This window comes from Schistocerca serialis, chromosome 4 (assembly GCF_023864345.2).
Source record: "Schistocerca serialis cubense isolate TAMUIC-IGC-003099 chromosome 4, iqSchSeri2.2, whole genome shotgun sequence".
In the NCBI taxonomy this organism is placed as follows: Eukaryota; Metazoa; Arthropoda; class Insecta; order Orthoptera; family Acrididae; genus Schistocerca; species Schistocerca serialis.
This window is the reverse complement of record NC_064641.1, coordinates 524,569,089-524,593,558: the sequence shown is the minus strand read 5'-3', so window position 1 is coordinate 524,593,558 and position 24,470 is coordinate 524,569,089. Positions and strand designations below refer to the sequence as shown.

Below are 24,470 nucleotides of genomic sequence, written 5' to 3'. Positions count from 1 at the left end.
CGACGGGCACGTGCACCTTCCGCCGACCACTGGCGACAACATCGATGTACTGTGGAGACCTCACGCCCCACGTGTTGAGCAATTCGGCGGTACGTCCACCCGGCCTCCCGCATGCCCACTATACGCCCTCGCTCAGAGTCCGTCAACTGCACATACGGTTCACGTCCACGCTGTCGCGGCATGCTACCAGTGTTAAAGACTGCGATGGAGCTCCGTATGCCACGGCAAACTGGCTGACACTGACGGCGGCGGTGCACAAATGCTGCGCAGCTAGCGCCATTCAACGGCCAACACCGCGGTTCCTGGTGTGTCCGCTGTGCCGTGCGTGTGATCATTGCTTGTACAGCCCTCTCGCAGTGTCCGGAGCAAGTATGGTGGGTCTGACACACCGGTGTCAATGTGTTCTTTTTTCCATTTCCAGGAGTGTATATTTATTACTAATACTTAAGATTTTGTTTGAAAGCGGAGTTTTAGGGCAAGTATGCACACATTACAAACCATACCCAGTAAGCACTGTTAACACACCCCACGTTGCTTACAGTCTTCACAAAATAACTTCTGTGTGATGGCAGTATTATTGGGAGAAATGGTTTAAGTGATGCTCCTTTATATTTCATTGGATTCTGGTTTTTCTTGTCTCTAGGGCCATAAAGTGGATGGTCAGCAAGTTAGAGGTAGGGGTAGGTAATACTGGCTTTTCTTTTCAACATACCTCGTCCTCCGTCCTCTTCCTTTAGGCATAAGATGAATTAGACCAAATGCAATAGGCCTACACATGTATTGTAAAAATATACATTTCTATAATGTTCTACTTTAAGAAAACCTGTTTTTCACAAAAAATTAATTGAATGAGAAATATTATTGCATGCATTTTGTTTCTCAATTCAAAACTGAGACAATTACATATTATGAAAGATTTTTCTCGGAACACCAGGACATTTATGTGAAAACTGGGACTGGTCCGGCAAAACCAGGATGTCTGGTCAATCTGCGGTCCCCCTCCCCTTTCCTCTCTGTCCATCTCCTCTTCCCCCATCTTGTTATCCATCTCCTCATCTTCACTTCCCTTGTCAGTTTTCCCCTCCCTGTCTCTCTGCTCTATCTCCTCCTCCTCCTCCTCCTCCACTCCCATCTCTGTTTATCATTATAGTATCACCCCCACCTCCAACCTGATAGGAGGATCATGGTTCTTACCCCACAGTATTTTTTTGATATGGTAGTATGTGTATCAAGTTTGCTTAAAATTGATCCAGGAGTTTAGGAATAGCTTTTTACCTGCAGCTTCACCCATGTATACATGTCACATATTTCACACACATTTTTACTAATGTTTCACTTGCAAATCTAGAGAATTTTGCTCAGCAGCTTTGTTTTCATGCAGTTCAGTGTTTATGACAAATCTATCAATTATTTGTTGTACGATGATATAATTTTGTAGGTACATTCAGTGGCATAAGTGGATACTGTCTGCAAAACATGTTGCAAATAGAAATAGTAGGAGAGAAGTAATAAATTTAAATGCCATGCATGATGCACCAGTTTTTCATGCCTCTCAGTGTTTGTGGTGATACTCCTCATGAAATACACATCATACAGTGGTATAATTTTGCTGGTGTATTCAGCAACATATTTGATTACTGTCTGCAAAGTGTGTTGTGAATAGAGTTCTTAGTAAAGAAGTAATGAATTAAAATGTTATGCCTAATGCAGCACTTTTGTTGCATGAGCAGCAAAAATGTAGTATGTGAGTTTTCTTTCATCATTTTGTGGGCATTGTGAACAAGAATTTTTATAGGAATGTGTGGTATCTATTCCTTTGGACGTACATCATATAATATATAATATAATATACAAAAAGTTTTGTAAAGGTTTGGTGAATTATGTGTAAAACTTGTTGCAAGTCATTGAGTGCTCTCACTGCTAAATACCTGGTGAATGAAGTCTGAGTATTTGCAATTGAGGGTCTAACAACCCTACCACAACAAAGGTCAAACTTTAATAATGATTGTGGTGTTGCTCATGCTGCTAAGTACTGCATTTTCAGGCAACAGCATAGTTATTATGTGGGAGGTGTTATTAGAGCACAGTTAATAATGTCATTTCATGTAATAATGAATAAACTAAATATCATGGCTCAATCGTCGAAAATCTGGGTGGTGATGATTCCAAGCTCGGATGCAAAGAGGCCTAGGTTTTATTCTGCTATATTCAGAAGTTTTGTAGATGTGCTTCACAAACCATTTTTGAAGATTTCACTTTTGCAGGTCAATGGTCATGTAAAAAAAAAGTAATCAGCACTCCAAATTTAAGTTACACTTCCTTTTAATTGCTTTTATTGCAGTATCATGTGACACACAAACATCACTTCACAATACAAAACATACTTGAAAACATCTTCCTCACAGTCATTGTTAAAGTTCACATTTTATAAGCTGACTACAATATGCATCTTTCCAACATGACGTCCAAGACTTGACCTTCTAAAGGTCTGACTCTCTAACAACTTAACAACTAATTACTATTAAAAACAGTCTTGATCACGATTTATTTAACAAGGTGACCGGTTTCGACCACTACTGTGGTCATCTTCAGACCATTGAGTAGGAACCCCTTTCTGTTGGAGAATGTTGTGATTCTCCAACAGAAAGGGGTTCCTACTCAATGGTCTGAAGATGACCACAGTAGTGGTTGAAACCAGTCACCTTGTTAAATGAATCGTGATCAAGACTGTTTTTAATAGTAATTATTTACAAGACATTGATCACTGCTGTTCCCGTAATGCATTCAAAAGTAACTTAACAACTAACTAATAATCGCTTACGCGCCCAAAAATCAGAGTTACAATACATCAAAGATCATAGTGACAAAAGAAAGAATACACATAAGAATAATATCATTGCAATATAAACATATCAATGTATCACAAATGAAATGAAATCTAAATGTTGTCTCAGCAATATGTTAACTACTTTACAGAAATACAGTAGAATATTACTGGTATCGAGAAGTTCAGGTGAGGTGCCGTAATGGTTACGTAATTCAAGTACCATTAAACCCCCCCCCCCCCCCCCCCCCCCTCCACACACACACACACAATTCCATGCCCAAGCTGCATGGGATTGGGTGTCCCAAACAGCAAGATAGCAAGGTAGTAAGTTACAGTAGTCATTATATAAAATAATAGTATCTTTGAAACAGTACATAGAGATTATTGATCCTCGTGGTATAATATTAAAGAAATGAAGTGTAATAGATTAAAAGTTGCTTTAGCCATATCTTTTCAAACTTGCAAAAATTACTAAATTTTACAACAGGCCTCCCTTCACTTTCTTTACAACAGTACGCATGAATATCAAAATGTAATATGTTAATCTGTAACATATTGTATGCAAAGAAAACTCATAAAATTTTTGAATCTTAATTACAACTATGTACATGAGTACAGAATATGTCTCCTGGCAATATAATAAGAAAAGTATTAAAATTTTTCAAATAAGAGTCCAATTGTTATTTTCAGTCCATCATTTATATATAACTCACTTTCCATTTCACCACTGTAGTTCCTGTTCTCCTAGTTAAGTTTTTCCTCTAATAACAGGTCCATAGATATTCCCTTTACATAGTTCCTTTTAGCTGGTGGGTTCTTTATCTACACAGGTAGTTGACCTGAAATTATTACATAGTTCAGTATAAGTTCCTACACAAATATTCAGTGTTATATTGTGTCACCAAGAATGATCAAACACTAGTAGAATGACATGAAAGAAACAATATGAAAGATTATAATTGTCTAAAAATTATTCATATTCAATAAAAATTCTGTATATTACAACACACATTAAATTTCTCATTTTCTAACATTACTTTAAAAAAAATCTCGTTTATGACATGTCATTAGCAAGCTTTTTTCATCCATAGCCCTTCAACATTCTGATGTGAAAGTAATTGAAATTTTTACTCTACTGTAATACGGTATCATAGTGTATAAATAAATTTGGAAATTAATTTCAAAGTTATTCAACCAGATACAGTTTACTACATTAACATGGAAATTTGTGACAAAGAAAAGTATTACCAGACAGCATTTAAGAAAACAATTGCTTGTTGATCTGTATTGAAGAGCATGAGGGCATGGTACAATTATAGACACTGCAACAAGGGAGGAGCGATACCTCAAAATACGTGGATGGAAAAGAAAGATAGAAATAGGTACTACTGGAGAGTTCAGCCTAGCCCCCTCTCATTAGCAGAAGAAGAAAAATAGAATAGAATCAGTGACAGGCAGTAGGATAAGAAATGAAAGGGGAGGGCTCAAAAAATATAACTGAGAGCAGAATATCAACAGCCGTCCACCAATATAAAATACAACACAGACCTGGCAGAACGGACGACTGTGATAATCCCCCTACAGTTGCTTAAGAAACCCATCACTGATATATATTGTCTATCCCAATATTCAACCTCCCTCCCCCCCAATACAGATCCAATCTAACTGTAGCATAAAAACCTACAATATGACATGTACAAAGAAGGAAGAAAAGTGTTCAGGGCTACACCAAGTCTTACAAAAACAGAAGAAATATTATCAAAATGACAAAAGTAGAGATTGGATTTTACAACAAGAATATGCAAAATATCAAAAGGTTTCACACTTATCATAAAACATGTTATATAGAAAGACAAAATTCAGAAAAATGAAAATTGTTGGTATCTGTGTGTTGCCTCCATAGGCAGACAGAATGGTTTACCAATAATACACAAAAGAGTATTTTTAAACAATAGTAAGCACAAAATATGAATGTCAAAATGTTCACCAAAATGTCTAATAACTAACATGAGTAAACTACAACTAAAATAGCACATGTCTTACCACACAAAGAAAATAAAATGCAGAAGCAACCATCAAAATATTTTCTTACATCTAGCCATATATATATTGAATAGTACATATATTACATGTATACGTGGTTCATCAAGCAAAATCATTTTACACTTCCTTTCAGCAATAAGTAAACTTCAGTACCATATATAGTTTCCATATCACATGATAGGAAACAAACTTCATAAACAATATAAAATGTGAAAAATTTTCCTTGTATTCCAGGTTATTGAGATTTGCAAATTTCATTCTAGGTATCAGACTTATAAGGTTTCAATTCAGTTCCATTCCTCAAACCAAATAATTTCCTCAACTTTGGATAGATCAGTCTGTAAGCATTTGGGTGAGGATTGTCTTTCACCTCAAATGGCCCTATATAAACGTCAAAAAATTTCTTTAATTCTGAAGTCATAAGTTTAGATTTTTCTTTCATTTTAACCAAAACCAAATCACTAATATTAAAGTGTGAAAACCTGCCTTTTGCATCGTGTCTTTTCTTTCTGTAATCTGCTTGTTTTTTCATGGTGTCTTTTACAATTTGTTCTCTCTCCTGAGGTGACAAAATTTGACAAACTGGAAAGTCTATGTGTTCAGTAATATAGCTAGTGGGCCTTTTCTTAAACATAATTTCAAATGGTGAAAAGCCAGTGGATGTATGTTACAAACTGTTCATTATGTCTTTGAAATCATTTACATATTCAATCCAATTTACATGGTTCTTACTACAATATGTACTGCACAACCTCCCTATCTCTCTCAAGTACCTCTCTGCCGGATTACTGGACGGGTGATAAACTGAAATCAAAATATGTTTTATGTTTGCATTTTCAACAAAATCTTTCCATACTTTTGATGTAAATTGTGAGCCATTGTCTGACAAGATTGCTTGTGGAGTACCTACTGTATTGAAATAATCACTGGTTAATTTATATGTAATCTGTTTACTTGTGGCTTTCCTTAATGGATACAATTACACACACATACAGATGAACATATGATATAAATGTAGATAGCACACAAATGAAGATCATAAAGTGTGCCAATGTTCATTTTAAATTGTATACCCACATGTTCAGCTACTGATTAAAGGCAGTGAATCTCTAAATATTGCTATAAGGCTTGTTGAAAGGAGACCTGAATAGCTTTTGTTTTCAGATGAAGCTTGTTAAGAAGTTTCTATTGTCTATTAAATCTATCCTTCTGACACATTCTGGTACTTTTGTGGGGAGGATGAAAGTTTTCATTGAGTCTTGTGTTGTGATTAGGGACTTCACAATTCATCTGAAACTTTGTCATTCTGTCTTTCAGTTATCTTAAGAATAAAATGGGCTATCTTATATATATATATATATATATATATATATATATATATATATATATATATATATATATATATATATATATATATATATATATATATATATAATGGAAGGAAACATTCCACGTGGGAAAAATTATATATAAAAACAAAGATGAGGTGACTTACCGAACAAAAGTGCTGGCAGGTCGATAGACACACAAACAAACACAAACATACACACAAAATTCAAGCTTTCGCAACAAACTGTTGCCTCATCAGGAAAGAGGGAAGGAGAGGGGAAGACGAAAGGAAGTGGGTTTTAAGGGAGAGGGTAAGGAGTCATTCCAATCCCGGGAGCGGAAAGACTTACCTTAGGGGGAAAAAAGGACAGGTATACACTCGCACACACGCACATATCCATCCACACATACAGACACAAGCAGACATATTTAGTGTACAGACATATTCCTTAGTAGAAAATACTGTTTTGAGTTTTATGTTTATTCTTTCCTCATAATTGTAAGTTCATTCTAAATCTTTAAATATGTCTGCTTGTGTCTGTATGTGTGGATGGATATGTGCGTGTGTGCGAGTGTATACCTGTCCTTTTTTCCCCCTAAGGTAAGTCTTTCCGCTCCCGGGATTGGAATGACTCCTTACCCTCTCCCTCAAAACCCACTTCCTTTCGTCTTCCCCTCTCCTTCCCTCTTTCCTGATGAGGCAACAGTTTGTTGCGAAAGCTTGAATTTTGTGTGTATGTTTGTGTTTGTTTGTGTGTCTATCGACCTGCCAGCACTTTTGTTCGGTAAGTCACCTCATCTTTGTTTTTATATATATATATATATATATATATATATATATATATATGTATATATATATATATATATATATATATATATATATATATATATATATATATATATATATGTGGTAGTAAAAGCAGAGCTGTGAAGGAAAATTTGCATGATTCCCTTATTTTAATTCTGTGGAATATTCTAATGGCATTCTTTCTATTTTAAATCTAGTGAGCAATACTAGACAGTTTCCCCAGAATATTAGTCCATAACTTAGACATGATTGCTTATGAGCATGACAAGCACTCTTGACAGATTCCACACTGGTATACAGCTTCAGGGCTCTTCAGATGTAACAACAGGTATTTAACTTACCAATAACACACTCAGTGTTGCCATGGTGGTCTAGTGGTTAGAGCACTAGCATCTGGCCCTGGAGGTCTTGGGTTGACTTTTACATATGATTTGGACATACCATGGTATTACAGCATAAATATTAAAAAAGTAATCCATATATGTGGCATTTACATACTTAATGTCTAGTCTGACAAGGATGAGACAGGCTGTGAAATTGTAGTAGGAATCATTCCTGTATTTGCCTGTAATAATTTAGGGAAATCACAGGAAACCTAAATCAGGATGCTCAGATGAAGGTTGGAGCCTCCTTCCTCCCAAATGTGAGGCCAGTCTGTACAAAACAGCATAACCTCATTCAGTTTATCCCTAGTGTACAATACTGCTTTGAAAAGAAGTTATTCAGTAATGTGAAAAGGTAGTGTTACACTATTCATTCATTTCTCAATATCATTCACAGTACACACATGTAACCCTATGCACTACATTAGTTGATGTCAGGTTCATGGTGATGGTGCTAGGTTTGCATTTTGTGTACTGTAATTTTTCATTTGCTTTCTGAGATATTAAGTCAGTATCCCTCCATAACAAGTGAGGTGTCTAGCTGAAGAAGAGAACAAGATGTTAGTGTTATCAACCACAGGGCTTTGGAGTGAAATTTTCCAGAGGCTTAAAAGAAAAAGGTATTGTAGTGCAAAAGCATCGTCAAATAACAGAGATGTGTTTTTATTACTGTTGTTATTAATAATATTTACTTGTGTCGCATTTTGAACCACACCATTGCTTTGTGTTATCTAAGTAATCCTTGATTGTATAAGGTATTTAGTGTAACAGTTACATTTAACCACCATTCTAAATAAATTCGTTTTAGTAATTTCTTGAGATCATATGTTGGGCAATTTTTTTCCTTAGTAGAAAATACTGTTTGAGTTTTATGTTTATTCTTTCCTCATAATTGTAAGTTCATTCTAAATCTTGATCTGTGTTCACGAGCAATGCAGCTTGTGAAGTAATTATCAATAGTCTATTTTATGTGCATAACTAACAGGTAAATGTACTCACACAATGTAGAAAAAATTCACAATATTTTGAGCAGATCTTCACAATGAGCCAAGGGACAGTCAAATGAAAACCAGTGACATGCCACAACAAAACCATGGAATGGTTCCATTCAAAAGTGATCACCACACATGTTAAGACATTTATCCCATCTGGGATTCCTTTTACACAGAAGGTGGTCAGCCATTAATGAATCTGCAACTGCACCCGCTCTTGCACTTCCTTGTCTGACTGTAACTGACATTCACACATGCATTTCTTCAGATCACCAAAGATGTGAAAATCCAACAGTGAAAGATCCAGGCTGTTTGGAGAATGTTTCAGTGTTTGCAAACCAAATTGCTGACATACAGCCTTTGTCTGACTGGCTTTGTGGAGGCAGTTGTAATCATGCTACATAACGATTCCATCTGACAGCATTCCCTGGGCATTCTGACTTTATGGAGCAGTGAAGTTTCTGCAAAATGTCTTCATTGCACTGTGCACTGATTGTAGGTCCATTTTCAAAGAACTCAATGCCCCCTGCAGTAAAAGACGTAGGTGATCATGACAGTACTGAAATGTGTGTGAACAGCTTTGGATTTCTTTTGCAGGGGACATGTTGGATGTTTCTACTGTCTGCTTTTCTGTTTGCTCTCAGGCTGTTGGATTGCTGTGAGACAGAATCAGCATAATGCCTGACCCATACTGCCAATTTTGTTGGGAAAAACTGCTACATCCTCATGTAGCCTGGATCTTCCATTGTGAAATTTTTGTATATTAGTGACCTGCAGAAAGACATGCAAGGATGTCACATTCAGTCAGAAAAGGTAGTGCAACAGTGGGTGCAGTTGTGGGTCTGCCAGTGACTGATCACATCCCATGAGACAGTAACTGAACATCTTGTCTCCCAGTAGGACAAATGTCTTAAAATGTGTGGTGATTATTTTTGATTGGAATCATTCCATGGTCCTGTTGTGGTGGGCGTTTGGTTTCCATTTGACTGCCCCTCATACTTTTGCCTGTTATCCTTATGACCATATTTTGTTTGAAAACTGTGTTTATATTTTGTACAATTTCTTCTCAGAAAAGAATTAAATACTTTGACTGAGAACTGAGTTTAAATGTGAGTGGTATCAGGGTTGCCACAAGTTTGCCTGATATTTCCCTGATTTCCAGAAACATTTTAACATTTTTCCCTGAAAAATTTTGAGACTGATTAAGTGATTAATTGAGTGGTTTTATGGGGCCAAACTGTGAGATCATCAGTCCAGCAATTCCAAAGTTACTTACAGAGGAAAGAGGATCAGCTAAAAGTGGATGGACACACTCAGGGAAGTCAAATTGTAAAACAATGAAGCTAAACACACACAGTGAAAGGCATAAAAGTTTAGACAAATTCTAAAGACTGTAAAAAAGAGTGATCTCTCCTTAGGGGAGTGGTCATGGGGTCCCAGACTGAGAAAACATGAAGAGAGACCCCAACCACAACCACCCTCCCTCCGCTCCAGGAGTAAAGAAAAACCTTATATCTGGAAATTATCACTTTCACAGAGGAAACTGAGGACCAGTTCAACCACCTATGAATTGCCTACTAATATTAAAATTAAAGACAACTATACTTAGCATGAAGGGGACATTCTACCAATATGTGGGACACCGTCAGTCTGGTTGCAGAACAATATTGTGGCGGTGGTTCATTACACAGGAGGACACAATGGGTGAGCCTAGTATGACCAAAGCATAGATAGCATAAAGCAGTGGACCCCTTCCGAGAGGAGCAGAAGCAAGAGCACCAAAACACAGCAATGGACTCCTTCTGAGAGCAATGGAAGGAAGAGCACTAAAGTGCAGCAGTCTTCTTGATTGTGCAGGGTTTATTATTGAGAGCAGTAGCACACCAGATGTCATTTCACTTTCGGGCAAAGAGAGATTTGACATAGATCTGCATGCCCACAGCTGGAGTTACAAAAGGGAATGGAGCATGACTATCAGCTTATCTAGCCAAACAGTCAGCGCTTTCATTCCCTTGGATACCCACATTACTTGGGACTCAGAGAAAGACAACTGAGCAGGCAACACAGCCAAGGAAGAGAGAAGGTCATGGACAGCAGAGACCAAATGATGAGAGTAGCAGACTGCTCAGTGAGTCAGTACATAGTAAAACACTATGGAGCAAGGCCTGAGTAACAAAATGGAGGGCCCTGGTAATGGCTAGCAGCTCTGCTATGAACACACTACATGATTCTGGCAATAAATGGTGATCTATGGCTGTAGGAGACATGAAAGCATATCCTGCTTTATCTATTGTCTTAGAACCATCAGTGTAGAAGATAGTAGCACCCTGGAAATCTGCAAGGATGGAATGTACAAGACGCCAAAAGACCATAGGGGCAACAGAGACCTCAGGACTCTGGAACAGGTTGGTCCTAATCTGTGGTCTAAGCACAATCCAAGGGTGGGGTGTGAGAGGAAATGCACAGGGCGCATATCAGTGAATGGGAATGGGGATCCTGACAGAGGGAAGTGAGACACATTCCAACCTGCAATCCCACCCATGGGCAGTTATCAGGAGGGAGCACTCCCTTGCTTGCAAAGAGTACAGGGCACACGGGATGGTGAGGTAATCTGTGAATGGTGATTGCATAAGAAACCACAAGTTGGCTTCATTGTATTTATAGAGGGAGAATCCCCACTTCTGCGAGGAGATTGTCCAAGGGACTAGTGCAAAAGGCACCAATAGCCAGATGCACCCCACAGTGGTGGATAGGTCAAGTATTTTCAGAGCAAAAGGAGCCACTCAGCCATAAACCTGACTTCCATAATCTAGTCTGGACAAGACCAGAGCACTGTAAAGATGGAGAAGATTAGCATGGTTTGCACCCCAAGATGTATGGCTGAGGAGGCAGAGAGCATTAAGCTTCCTCATGCATGTAATCCTCAGGCAGTGAATATGGGGCGGCCACATCAGCTTTTCATTAAAAAAAAGGCACAAGAAACAGGACTGTGCTCTAACATCTTGGAGCTCATCGCCTATATAAAGTTCTGGATCAAAGTGTACTATTAATTGATGGCAAAAATGCATAACCCACATTTAGGAAGGAGAAAACTGGAAGCTATGGGAGACGGCCCATGCAGAGACCTGTCAGATGGCCCCTTGGAGCTGGCACTCAGCAGATACTAACGAGTGGGAGCTGCTCCAGATGCAAAAATCGTTGACATACAACATCAGCGTAACTTGAGAGCCAACAGAGGTTACAAGCCCATTCATGGCTATGAGGACGAGTGAGACACTTAATACAGAACCCTGTGGAATACCATTCTCTTGAATCTGAGGGGTGTGGAGCGAAGTGCCAACTGGAACCCAGAAGAGCTGTTGGGCAAAAAAACATGAATAAAAATTTGAAGGGGGCCACAAAAGCCCCAGTCATGGAGGGTAAATAAAATGTGATGGCACCAAGCCATATCATATGCCTTATGTACATCAATGAAGACTGTTACAAGGTGCCGACAGCTAGTAAAAGCCAGTTGGATAGCAGTTTCTAGTCTGAGCAAATGGTCAGTTGGAGATTGTCCTTCCCAGAAGCCACACTGATACAGTGACAAAAGGTTCCAAGATTTGAGTACCCAACACTACCAGAAGTAACCATCCTGTCAAGCAGTTTACAAAGTACATTTGTCAGGCTAATTGGGCAGTAGCTGTTGAGAGATGCTGGTTTCTTCCCAGGCTTAAGAACAGCGATAACTTTACTGTCTCACCACTGTGAGAGGAAGGCACCACTGGGAAAGCACCACTGTCTTGCCACTGTGAGGGGAGGCACCCATGACCCAATTGTGGTTGAAGACCCTGAGTAAATACTGTCTCTGTGTAATGTCAAAGTGTTTGATCATCTGATTGTGGATAGAATCTAGGCCTGGGCCCGTGTCATGTGAAGAGGTAACAGCCTGCAAGAATTGCCATTCAGTGAAGGGTTCATTATAGGTTTCACCTTGGTGTGAGTTGAAACAGAAGAGGGGGTCTGTTCAACTCTGTGTTTCTGCCAGAGAAACATGGCAGGACAGGAAGAGGATGCCGATGGTACTGCAAAGTGTGTTGTAAGGTGTCCTGCTAGGACCAGTGGATCAGTAGACAGTGCACCTTGGAGGATAAGCCCATGGACAGTTGACTGTCACAGGTGGCCCAGAAGGTTACAGAGCTAGGACCAAACCTGTGATGAAGAGCCGTACATCCCCACGGAGGAAACATAGTGCTCCCAGCATTCCTTTGTACTCTGATTACTAAGGTAATGAGCCTTAGCATGGTGATGCTTAAAAGCTAGGAGGTTGCCTGTGAAGGGCGTCGTTTAAATTGTTGCTGCACCTGTTGGCGGTCCTGGACAGCGACTGCTATGTGCTTGGTCTGACATGATACTTATTGACGATGAGGGGGACCTGTGGATAGGGGGACAGCAGTGCCAGCATCATGAAGAATAGTGGCAGAAATACCCTGATGATCGCATCAATGCAGTCCGAGAATGCCCAACATGGGGGCCTGTTTGCATGGCGGTGGCAGGGGAATGACAGAATCACAGGAAAGAGGTCACTGTCACAAAGATCATCAAGGGATGACCAATGTAGACAAGCCACGAGAGCAGTGGAAGATATTGTGAGATCGAGTGCAGTAAATTTTCCATTAGTGGCACTGAAGTGGGTAGGGGGACCGTCATTGAGGAGACACAAATCAAAGTCTGTAGTAAGTTGGTGAAGTAGAAGACCCCTAACCAAAGAAGTGGCACTTCCCCACAGGGGGTGGTCTGTGGTGTACATTGAAGTTCCCAAGGAGGAGATCTGGGGGTTGGAGTTGTTGTATTAAGGTAGACAGTTCAACATAATGGAGGTAGACATTGCAAATGGTGATTGCCACAGTTGTCTGCACTCTATCTGCTATTGCTTCCAGGTTGGTATGAAGGGGGATCCAGTCACTAATGATATTGGTGTGAACCACAGCGCAAACCCCTCCAGATGCTATCCCAGGGTTGGCATGGTTCCAAAAGATCACTCCATAACATGAAACTTTAGAGATCAGTCATCACAAAAGTGAGTTTCTTGAAAAGTAAGACAGAATTAAGAGTAAAAGGAAACAAGGTGTTGTGTTTCTGGGAAGTGGTGATAATATCTGTTGCAATTCCACTAAATTATCTTGTGGTGAGAGTCCAGGTGAGACAAAAAGAAGCTGAGGGGAGATCAAGTCACTTGGTCGGTGGTCTTCACCAATGAGGATCCATAAAAACTGGGTCTGTTTCAGGATGAAGTGGAGGGGTAAAGCCTTCTGGGAAGCCAGAGAAGCCTTATTCTTTGACTTTCTCTGCTTCTTTTCTCCCTCAGAGGGAGGGAGGAGACTTTATCAGTATGGAAATAGGTGACACTGATGTCAGGATCAGACAGAGAGTGAGTGGCATTGGGGCCCTTGGAATGCAGGTCTCTCCTCCAGCCTCAGGGTGCAAGCTACCTGTCTTGTGAATGCTGGGGGGGAGTGTTCTGAGATGGAGCCCCATCCCTAGCAGGAGACAGAAAAGAGGACATTTTCCCTGGTGGTGGAGGAAGAGGAGGAGCAGCGGCTCTTGGAGGGTAAGGGACTGAAGCCACTGAGGATGAGGAAATGGAAGGGAGGCAGGATGGGGGAAGGGGGAGGAGTGAGAAGGCAAAGGCATAACTGAGGAATAGGTAGAGGAGAGATTTACATTGTCAAGTCTGTCAAATTTCTCCTGGGCTTCAAAGCAGCTGAGGCAGTCAAGGGTTTTTGTTTTCTGAATTCTTTTTTCCTTCATGTACACTGAACACTCCAGTGAGTGGGGAGAATGGAAACCAGAACAGTTTACAAAGTTAGACAGTGGGGTGCAAAGGTTCCCCACATGAAGAGGGCAGTCACAGTCACCGCAGATGGGAGTGGCATCACATCGTGAGGACATGGCCAAACTTGAGCCAATGGAAGCAACGTATGGGAGGTGGAATGCATTGTTTCACATCACATCTGTACACCAATACCTTGATCATCTCGGGCGGGGTATTCCCCTCCAATGCCATGATGAAAGCACCAGTATCTACACGATGGCCCTTGGGGCCTTTCTGGACATGCCAGATGAAATGAACGCTGTGTTGTTCCAAAATACCTGTAAGCTCATCATCAAACTCAACGAGAAGGTTCCTATGGAAAATTACATTCTGTGTCATACTGAGTGACTTGTGAGGGGCAATAGCCGTGAGGTTGTCTCCTAAATGGTTGCAGGCACAGAGGGAGGCTGGCTGACTGGCAGAAGTTGTCTTTATCAGGAGAGAGCTAGAGCTCATCTTGCTTAATGACTCAACTTCACTGAAATTGTTCTCAATATGTTCCAACAAGGAAAGGGGTTTGGTCGCGGTACAGACTCACCACAAGCCGTCACATCTGGCCCTCCTCCCAGGGTGTACCCAAGGAGGGAGAAGCTGGAAAGGCAGAAACAGGAACTTTGACAGAACTACGTTAAGGAAGAGATATGGCCACAGTAGAGCAGCCAGGGAGTTTAACACATTTCATGCACCAAACGTCCACCCTGGTACCACCCACTCAGAACAGGGGCTCACCTTGTGGGTGCCATCCAGCTATAGCAATGGCCACCTGGAAGGACGGTTGTTGCCAGGAGTTCTGATGCCTGAAAAGATGGGCAACCACTCCTAGGCTTGCACAAGCCATTCACAGTGCAGGTACCAGCAATGTGATCCCTGTGATATTGGGGGGCTCAGCCACATGGGTACATAACAGGCCCACCACATGGACTGGCTACCGATCTTGTGACCTAACAAGAAGGTGAAAGGGCTTTGGAGGGGGGGGGGGGGGGGGGAGGGAGGAGGAGGGGGAGAGGAATCCACACCAAAGATGCTAGGAAGGGAGTTTTTCCCCACTTGGCTCCCACTACAGATTTCAAATTTAGAGATGGAGGTCAAACACCTGAAGGGGACCAGAAAAGAAAAGCCAAAAAGGAGGAGGAAATGCAACCAACCAAAACCATAAGACAAAGCAAAGTCATGAGAATAGGCAGGCTGACGTAAAGAAGAACACCAAGAGAAGGAATGAAAGGGGTCAAGGGAAAGGAAGAAGGCAGTGAAGGATAAAAGCTGCAATAGCTCAGGAACCCATGCATGCCACACATGTACCCACCTAAGAGCTGTTGGCCCCCTAGGGCGACAGGTTTTGAGATTTCAAGGTTACGTAAAGACATAAGTTGACAAAAATGTAAGGACTTCTGCATTTCTAATCAAGTGAGCAAAAGTCTTAAGTAGTAACACCAACAGCTTTTCCTATGAATTGTTTTAGAAGGAGAAAGAAAGTCAAATTTTATAAAGGGTGAGCACAAAGTCTTGCCCTGGTTATAGATATTTATAACAGAATAACCATTTGACATAATAAGTTACGTTTTATGCCATTACATAGGTTAGTTTTACTAGTTTTTTTTAAATACAACTTACGTTAGTAAACCTCAATGTGTGCTCCCTTGGTATCTCGGAGAATGTTGAGGTGGTATTCCAGTTCCCACCAGGTGTTTCATTCTGGGATGCCATTTCTTTTCATAACAGGACCCCTTTGGTTGCCATCTGTGCCATCCTTACAGCACAGCAGTATTTCAGTGATATTCTGTGCCCCATTTTGTTGCTTTTTATGGCATGCCATCCTGGGCTTGCTTTTCAACAAGATAGTGCCAAGCCACAAATGGAGAGAGTTTCTACTGCTTATCTTCAGGCCTGCCAAACCTACCTTGGCCAGAAATTGGGAATATTTGGAGCATTATGGCCAGGCAGGACCCTCCAAACAGCTTGATGATATAATGCAACCAATTGGACAGAATTTGGCATGATACCTCTCAGGTCACCAAACAGTTCTACCAGTCAGTGCCAAACCTAATAACTCAGTTTGTGAAGTACTTTCTCTTGAATTAATGATCCAGCTTTTTTGGAAGTTGCAAACATTTATTTGTCTAGATGTAAAATTACATCTACCAATTTCCATACAATGTAGATAATTTCTTCTTAGTGCATCTTTTTTTTCTTCCTTGGAGTGTATTTGTCCACCAGTGGCATCTGTGCAATGTCCTCAATATGTTGCAAGTGTCAGGGGTAATCAGCACTGTGCTCTGTGTAGTTGTGAGTGCCATATTTCAGAGCTCAGTCGGTTCAAACGTCTGAAAATTGTTGGTACTTGTATGGTAGGCAGTTCTGTTTGTGTCTCAAGAGGCACCATATTGAAGATTTATACTGCCTACAGCAAAACAGGAAACCTCACCTGCTAAATAGCAATGTGGTCAAAAGTATGTGTTGAGTGATCATGATAGATGGTTGTTGAAGAGGATTGTGATGAAAAATAAGAGGACTATGGCTGCAAAAGTCACTGCAGAACTGAATGTCACACTGTTGACCACTGTCAGTACCAAAACAATATTAAGAGAGCTCCTTAACCAGGGAATTGTAGTGATAACTGGAATTCCAAAACAACTCATCAGTGACACAAATGCAAATAACATGAAAACATGGTGGCAAAGCCATAAAATCTGGACTCTGCTGCAACGGAAGAAAGTAATTTGGTCAAATGAGTTTTGTTGCACGCTGTTCTCAACACAGCAGGAGTTCAGTGTTGATTTGGGCAGCCATATCATAGTACTGCATGAGCCCCATGTGAAATCTGCATGATCATATTACTGTCAAGGATTATGTGACCATTCCAGCTGATCAGTTTCACCCCAGGGTACAATGTTTGTTCTCCAATGGTGATGTTATAATCCAAGATGACAGAGCCTTTGTTCGTACAGATTGCATAATCCAGGACTGTTTTTTTAGGCATGAGAATGAACTGTAATATCTTCCCTGGCCACTGCAGTCATCAGATCTCAATCTTATCACATATCTGTGGTCTACTTTGAAGGGAAAGTTGTGTGATTGTTATCCACCTCCATCGTTGTTAACTGAAATTGCCACTATTTTTCATGAAGAATGGTTAAGTTTCCCTTTAAAACCATGGCTGTATGTATCCATTCCAAGATAACTGGAAGCTGTTTTGAATGCCATTGGTTTTCTACACTATGTTAAGCATGATAATGGGTTGGGTTTTTGATGTTTCCATTATTTTTGTCAACCTTCCTTTATTTCCATTCATGGAAATTGAAGGAACCAAATCAAACAAAACAAAATCTGCAGTACTGTGTACAAAAAGGATGTCAGCAACATCTTCCAAGTTGCTAAGCATATGGAAAGACTAATTAGAAAGTGCTCAGTGTTCAATTTGAGGCTGTTCGAGACAACCTTATTATGCTAAACTGTACAACAGTGCTGATTATAAAATGAGAGCCATACCAGTAGTCCAGCTGAACTATGATTTAGCTCTGTTACAAATGATATAGACAGTACAAATGTCAATGGTGAAGAAGATGAGTTATTTGATACAAATCTCTCAATATGCAATCACCTGGTAAACAATAGGCAATGAGTATCCTGAAACTTTCTGGCACAATAAAACTGTGTGCTAGACTGAGACTCCAACTAGGGACCTCTGCCTTTTGAGGGCAAGTGCTCTAGCAACTGAGCTACCAATGAATGACACATAACATGTCTTCACAGCTTTTATTCAGGCAGTACCTCATCTCTCACTTTCCAAACTTCACATAAGCTCTCCTGCAAACCTTGCAGAACTAGCACTCCTGGAAGAAAGGACATTGTGGAGACATGGCTTAACCACAGCCTGGGGGGGGGGGGGGGGGGGGGGGGAGGGGGGGGGGAGTGTTTCCAGATATTTTCATTCTGGAAACATTCCCTAGGCTGTGACTAAGCCATGTTTTGTGCTTGAAAATGATCACTGGATTAAGTTTAGTAATGTCAGCACAACATGAAGGGGCAACAGTGTAGTGCTTTGTTCAGTTATTTGGCGTATCACATGTCAGAGGAGTTTTGTCTATATTTGCTATTTCACTTAGTCCCACCCTGGTTTTCTTTCAATGTTGAATAATAAAGCAATGGAGAGAGAATATTATTGCTTCAGGCTCTTGTGGCATTTTCTGAGACATTCTGTTTTTGGTTTGAATGCTAAGTCCATGATCCTTCATAAACTAGTAGCACGAAACAATTCTACCCTTTAAGTCTGTTAAGTTCCACTGTAGTACTAGCTTTCAAGCATGTATTTGAATCATTTTTATATTAATTGCAGTGCATTTTGATGGTGTCTTTGAATCCATTTTAACACGTCATCTTTTAGTTTTGGGCATTTTGCATTCAGTCCTCTATTTGCACATTTACTCTTCCTCATTTTTTTTAGTTCTTCTTTACTAGCCAACCAATTCAGTTGGTGGAGGACTGAGGTGCTACTCAGCTGCTCTCTATCCATGTTCTTCTGCATATGCTATTACTTTCATTCTATAGCCTGCATCATCTGAATATCTTTCATTTTTTTCCATTATGAAACTGGCTACCAACAAAAATATTGTGCTGTTATTGATAACACAAATCACTTTCAGTTCATGTCTATTGGTACCAAAGATAGACTAAACAGTGTTCTGCATTTGTGATGGCTTGTGAAACTTGTGAATCCTTGTAACTCATGTTCATCGCATTGGTGCACCATTGTTGCCAGTTGAATCCAATGTTGCCAGATAGAGAGAGGTTTAGCACGACATCAAATATACCCCCATTTTTAAGACTGGCAAGAATTTTAAATCAAACTGTGGACAACTGTATATTAATTTTGAGTAAAAGATGCACCTGCATTTTGGAGGCAATTTTTCAAAGAAAAAATGCATCTATGTCTGTAAGATATAGTAATTGATAAGGATGTAATTATTTGCTCCTTCAGAATGTCCCAACAGATAATGTGACTAACAGCCATTCCGTGTGCAATTCATTGAGTACTTGTTGTAGGTTCTCTTCAACACGCTGTAGTACATCTTCTTCAAATCCAGGCATGTGAAATTGCTGAGGAACATCACAGTTGTACCTCCTCATTGTGAAGGTACCTGTTTCTCAGAGCCATGTCAAAGTTGGGCAAAAAATTTGTGCGATGGCTTGCTATGTTGCAGAAAATGTTCATGATACAGCCAACTAGCAGCTATTCTGTTACTTCAAGCTATGCTATAAACAAGGAGCATATCTGTGTATTCTGAAAATAGGTACCAGACCATGTTTATTGTATGGCAGGCACATAGGCATTGAATATGTCTCACAGCAAGGCAGACATTAAATTAATTCAGGTGACCATCTGATGGAGTAAATGTCATCCTGTGTACCCTACTACATACCAGCACAAGCAACTCTGAGACTTTTCTCTTTTACTCAAGAGACATGGATGGAGTACACATCTGAATTGAAGTAATCACAGAGTGGAAACAGTATGTTTCCCGACATGTGTTCCTATACAAAATACTCATTCCCCTAACAAGTCTTAGAAGCTTTTAACTGAAATTTTCAAACAACCTGTATAGCACTTGACAACAATGGCATACTGGCATGTTGTTGTTGTTGTGGTCTTCAGTCCTGAGACTGGTTTGATGCAGCTCTCCATGCTACTCTATCCTTGCAAGCTTCTTCATCTCCCAGTACTTACTGCAACCTACATCCTTCTGAATCTGCTTAGTGTATTCATCTCTTGGTCTCCCTCTACGATTTTTACCCTCCACACTACCCTCCAATGCTTCATTTGTGATCCCTTGATGCCTCAGAACATGTAGTACCAACCGGTCCCTTCTTCTTGTCAAGTTGTGCCACAAACTCCTCTTATCCCCAGTTCTATTCAATACCTCCTCATTAGTTATGTGATCTATCCATCTAATCTTCAGCATTCTTCTGTAGCACCACATTTCAAAAGCTTCTATTCTCTTCTTGTCCAAACTATTTATCATCCATGTTTGACTTCCATACATTAAACTCTATACAAATACTTTCAGAAATGACTTCCTGACGCTTAAATCTATACTCAATGTTAACAAATTTTTCTTCTTCAGAATTGCTTTCCTTGCCATTGCCAGTCTGCATTTTATATCGTCTCTACTTTGACCATCATCAGTTATTTTGCTCCCCAAATAGCAAAACTCCTTTACTACTTTAAGTGTCTTATTCCCTAATCTAATTTCCTTCAATTCGACTACATTCCATTATCCTTGTTTTGCTTTTGTTGATGTTAATCTTATTTCCTCCTTTCAAGACACGGTCCATTCTGTTCAACTGCTCTTCCAAGTCCTTTGCTGTCCCTGACAGAATTACAATGTCATCGACGAACCTCAAAGTTTTTATTTCTTCTCCATGGATTTTAATACCTACTCCAAATTTTTCTTTTGTTTCCTTTACTGCTTGCTCAATATACAGATTGAATAACGTCAGGGAGAGGCTACAGCCCTGTCTCACTCCCGTACCAACCGCTGCCTCCCTTTCATGCCCCTCGACTCTTATAACTGCTATCTGGTTGCTGTACAAATTGTAAATAGCCTTTCACTCCCAGTATTTTACCCCTGCCATCTTTAGAATGTGAAAGAGAGTATTCCAGTCAACATTGTCAAAAGCTTTCTCTGAGTCTACAAATGCTAGAAACGTAGGTTTGCTTTTCCTTAATCTTTCTTCTAACATAAGTTGTAGAGTCAGTATTGCCTCATGTGTTCCAGTATTTCTACGGAATCCAAACTAATCTTCCCTGAGGTTGGCTTCTACCAGTTTTTCCATTCATCTGTAAATAATTCACGTTAGTATTTTGCAGCTGTACATTATTAAACTGATAGTTCAGTAATTTTCACATCTGTCAACACCTGCTTTCTTTGGCATTGGAATTATTATATTCTTCTTGAAGTCTGAGGGTATTTCACCTATCTCTTACATCTTGCTCACCAGATGGTAGAGTTTTGTCAGGAATGGCTCTCCCAAGGCTATCAGTAGTTCTAATGGAATGTTGTCTACTCCCAGGGCCTTGTTTCAACTTCGGTCTTTCAGTGCTCTGTCAAACTCCTCACGCAGTATTATATCTCCCATTTCATCTTCCTTTACATCCTCTTCCATTTCCGTAATATTGTCCTCAAGAACATTGCCCTTGTATAGACCCTCTATATACTCCTTCCACCTTTCTGCTTTCCCTTCTTTGCTTAGATCTGGGTTTCCATCTGAGCTCTTCATATTCATACAAGTGGTTCTCTTTTCTCCAAAGGTCTCTTTAATTTTCCTGTAGGCAGTATCTATCTTACCCCTAGTGAGATAAGCCTCTACATCCTTACATTTGTCCTCTAGCCATTCTGCTTAGCCAATTTGCACTTCCTGTCGATCTCATTTTTGAGACGTTTGTATTCCTTTTTGCCTGCTTCATTTACTGCATTTTTATATTTTCTCCTTTCATCAATTAAATTCAATATTTCTTCTGTTATCCAAGGATTTCTACTAGCCCTCATCTTTTTACCTACTTGATCCTCTGCTGCCTTCACTACGTCATCCCTCAGAGCTACCCATTCTTCTTCTACTGTATTTCTTTCCCCCATTTGTGACAATTGTTCCCTTATGCTCTCCCTGAAACTCTGTACAACCTCTGGTTTAGTCAGTTTATACAGGTCCCATCTCCTTAAATTCCCACCTTTTTGCAATTTCTTCAGTTTTAATCTACCGTTCATAACCAATAGATTGTGGTCGGAGTCCACATCTGCCCCTGGAAATGTCTTGCAATTTAAAACCTGGTTCCTAAATCTCTGTCTTACCATTATATAATCTATCTGATACCTTCTAGTATCTCAAAGATTCTTCCATGTGTACAACTTCCTTTTATGATTCTTGAACCAAGTGTTAGCTATGATTAAGTTATGCTCTGTGTAAAATTCTACCAGATGGGTTCCCCTTTAATTTCTTACCCCCAATCCTTATTCACCTACTATGTTTCCTTCTCTCCCTTTTCCTACTCTTGAATTCCAGTCACCCATGACTATTAAATTTTCATCTCCCGTCACTACCTGAATAATTTCTTTTATCTCATCATACATTTCATCAATTTCTTCATCTGCATAGCTAGTTAGCATATAAACTTGTACTACTGTAGTAGGCGTGAGCTTTGTGTCTATCTTGGCCACAATAATGCATTCACTATGCTGTTTGTAGTAGCTTACCCACATTACTATTTTCCTGTTCATTGTGAAACCTACTCCTGCATTAACCCTATTTGATTTTGTATTTGTAAACCTGTATTCACCTGACCAGAAGTCTTGTTCCTCCTGCCACCAAACTTCACTATTTCCCACTATATCTAACTTTAACCTATCCTTTTCCCTTTTTAAATTTTCTAACTACCTGCCCAATTAAGGGATCTGACATTCCACGCTCCAATCCGTAGAACGCCAGTTTTCTTTCTCCTGTTAACGACATCCTCCTGAGTAGTCCCTGCCCAGAGATGTGAATGGGGGACTGTTTTACCTCCGGTATATTTTACCCAAGAGGATGCCATCATCATTTAACCATAGAGTAAAGCTGCATACTAGTTTACAAATATGCAGAAACTAGTCCGCAGGTGTATATGTGCCATCACCACAATACTGAACTACCTTTTCCATAGATTATTTGTGACAGATCTCTTTGCTTCTACATTAATAAATGTCAAAAATATTGGATCACAAATGCTACATCCTGGACTTTCCATTCTTTGATTAGGCCATAAAAACATTTGACAATATGTTGCATAAAGTTATCAAACCCTAATTTTACTTACACACACACACACACACACACACACACACACACACACACACACACACACACTTGAACAGCAGTTTCTCACATACATATTTTCATTTGTGAAGAGTGAAATGTGAATATAGTGCAATGTTGATACTGATTATGTTTGATTATGAATGATCTGATATGTGAAAATATAATTAACTTGTTGATTAGAAACGGTTGCATCAGTTATTTATGATTAGGAGTTTAAGGTTCAAATATAGTCTGCCACAAATTTTCAAATATCACAGTTCATGTATTTTGATAATCATTTCGATTTTCTGTTGAGACCATTAAAATTTGAATTGGAAACTGTGGAGAGTTTGTTTAGTACACATTACTTTAATTTTAAAAGCATCCACTGAGTTACATAAGTTACCAAGTTATGTCAAGGTTTTACTACCGCATTTCTTTATGTAACTAGATTAGAGGTAATTGTAGAGAGTGAAATATTTTAGTACCCCTGATAATCAATTTAATTTTGTTTTCTCATTTTGTAGAAATCCAACTCCAAATAACAAACCATTGCACTGGCCAAGAGTAACATCAGATGATGACATGGAGTACATGGAAATAAGTAACAAACTTGAAGTGAAAAGAGGCCTTTTGAAGGAAAGAATAAATTTTTGGAGTTCACTTCCTCTTAGGAGTAGTTTGGAAAGTAAATATTCAAAGGAAGAACTGTAATATCCCACAGGACTTAAACAACTTTTTCGTAACAATCTACAGACTGTGATACAGTTCCTACATTCCTGTGTGTGTGTGTGTGTGTGTGTGTGTGTGTGTGTGTGTGTGTGTGCAAGATAAATTTGTATATGTTTGCTGTGAAACTGATTTGTTAATTCTAATTTCTGCTGTGCTGTGTCATATCACTTTTCTTTTGAAAAGAAACCTTTATGATGTTTAGCAAACTGTATTTTATTATTAAATAAGTAAAGAAAGATTTTTTGCTCGCAGCAAAAATAAATTAAATAAACTAAATCAAATAATCCTAAGTGAAAATTATTCTCTCTGTGGATTCCTACATTTCCTGACCATTATGTTTTTGAAGTTAACAGAATGTATTTTTTGTAACTGAGAAACCTGGAGTCTGTACTTTAACTTTCTTTCTCAGACTAGCAGATTTGTTAATAGTCTTTCTGTGTTATTCTTACCCAGGTCAAGCACAAACAGATTGTAGCAATTTCATTATAACTAAACTAAACTACTGTTTCTCTGTTGCTTTGTTTGTGTTACCTAGATTTGTTCCAAATGGTGGGGTTCACAGAATATGATAAACGGATGTATGAATGTTGAGATTTTGGGTTGGATGTGCCTTACAATGCACTGCAAGATTTTTCATTTGTGATTATTATGTATAATACTCGTGGGTGTAACATAGTAA

At 39.5% G+C, this 24,470-nt stretch overlaps 1 protein-coding gene across 1 annotated transcript in view; it reads left to right on the top strand.

Annotated features, from left to right (window-relative positions):
- The window catches only part of LOC126474586 (juvenile hormone esterase), a 163,040-nt gene extending 139,023 nt beyond the window's left edge, over nucleotides 1-24,017 (top strand). Inside the window, exon 10 of the mRNA XM_050102060.1 lies at nucleotides 23,587-24,017. Coding sequence (XP_049958017.1) covers nucleotides 23,587-23,773 — 187 coding nt within the window. The 3' untranslated portion in view covers nucleotides 23,774-24,017. The remainder of the gene's footprint in view (nucleotides 1-23,586) is intronic.
- Nucleotides 24,018-24,470: the final 453 nt, after the last annotated feature.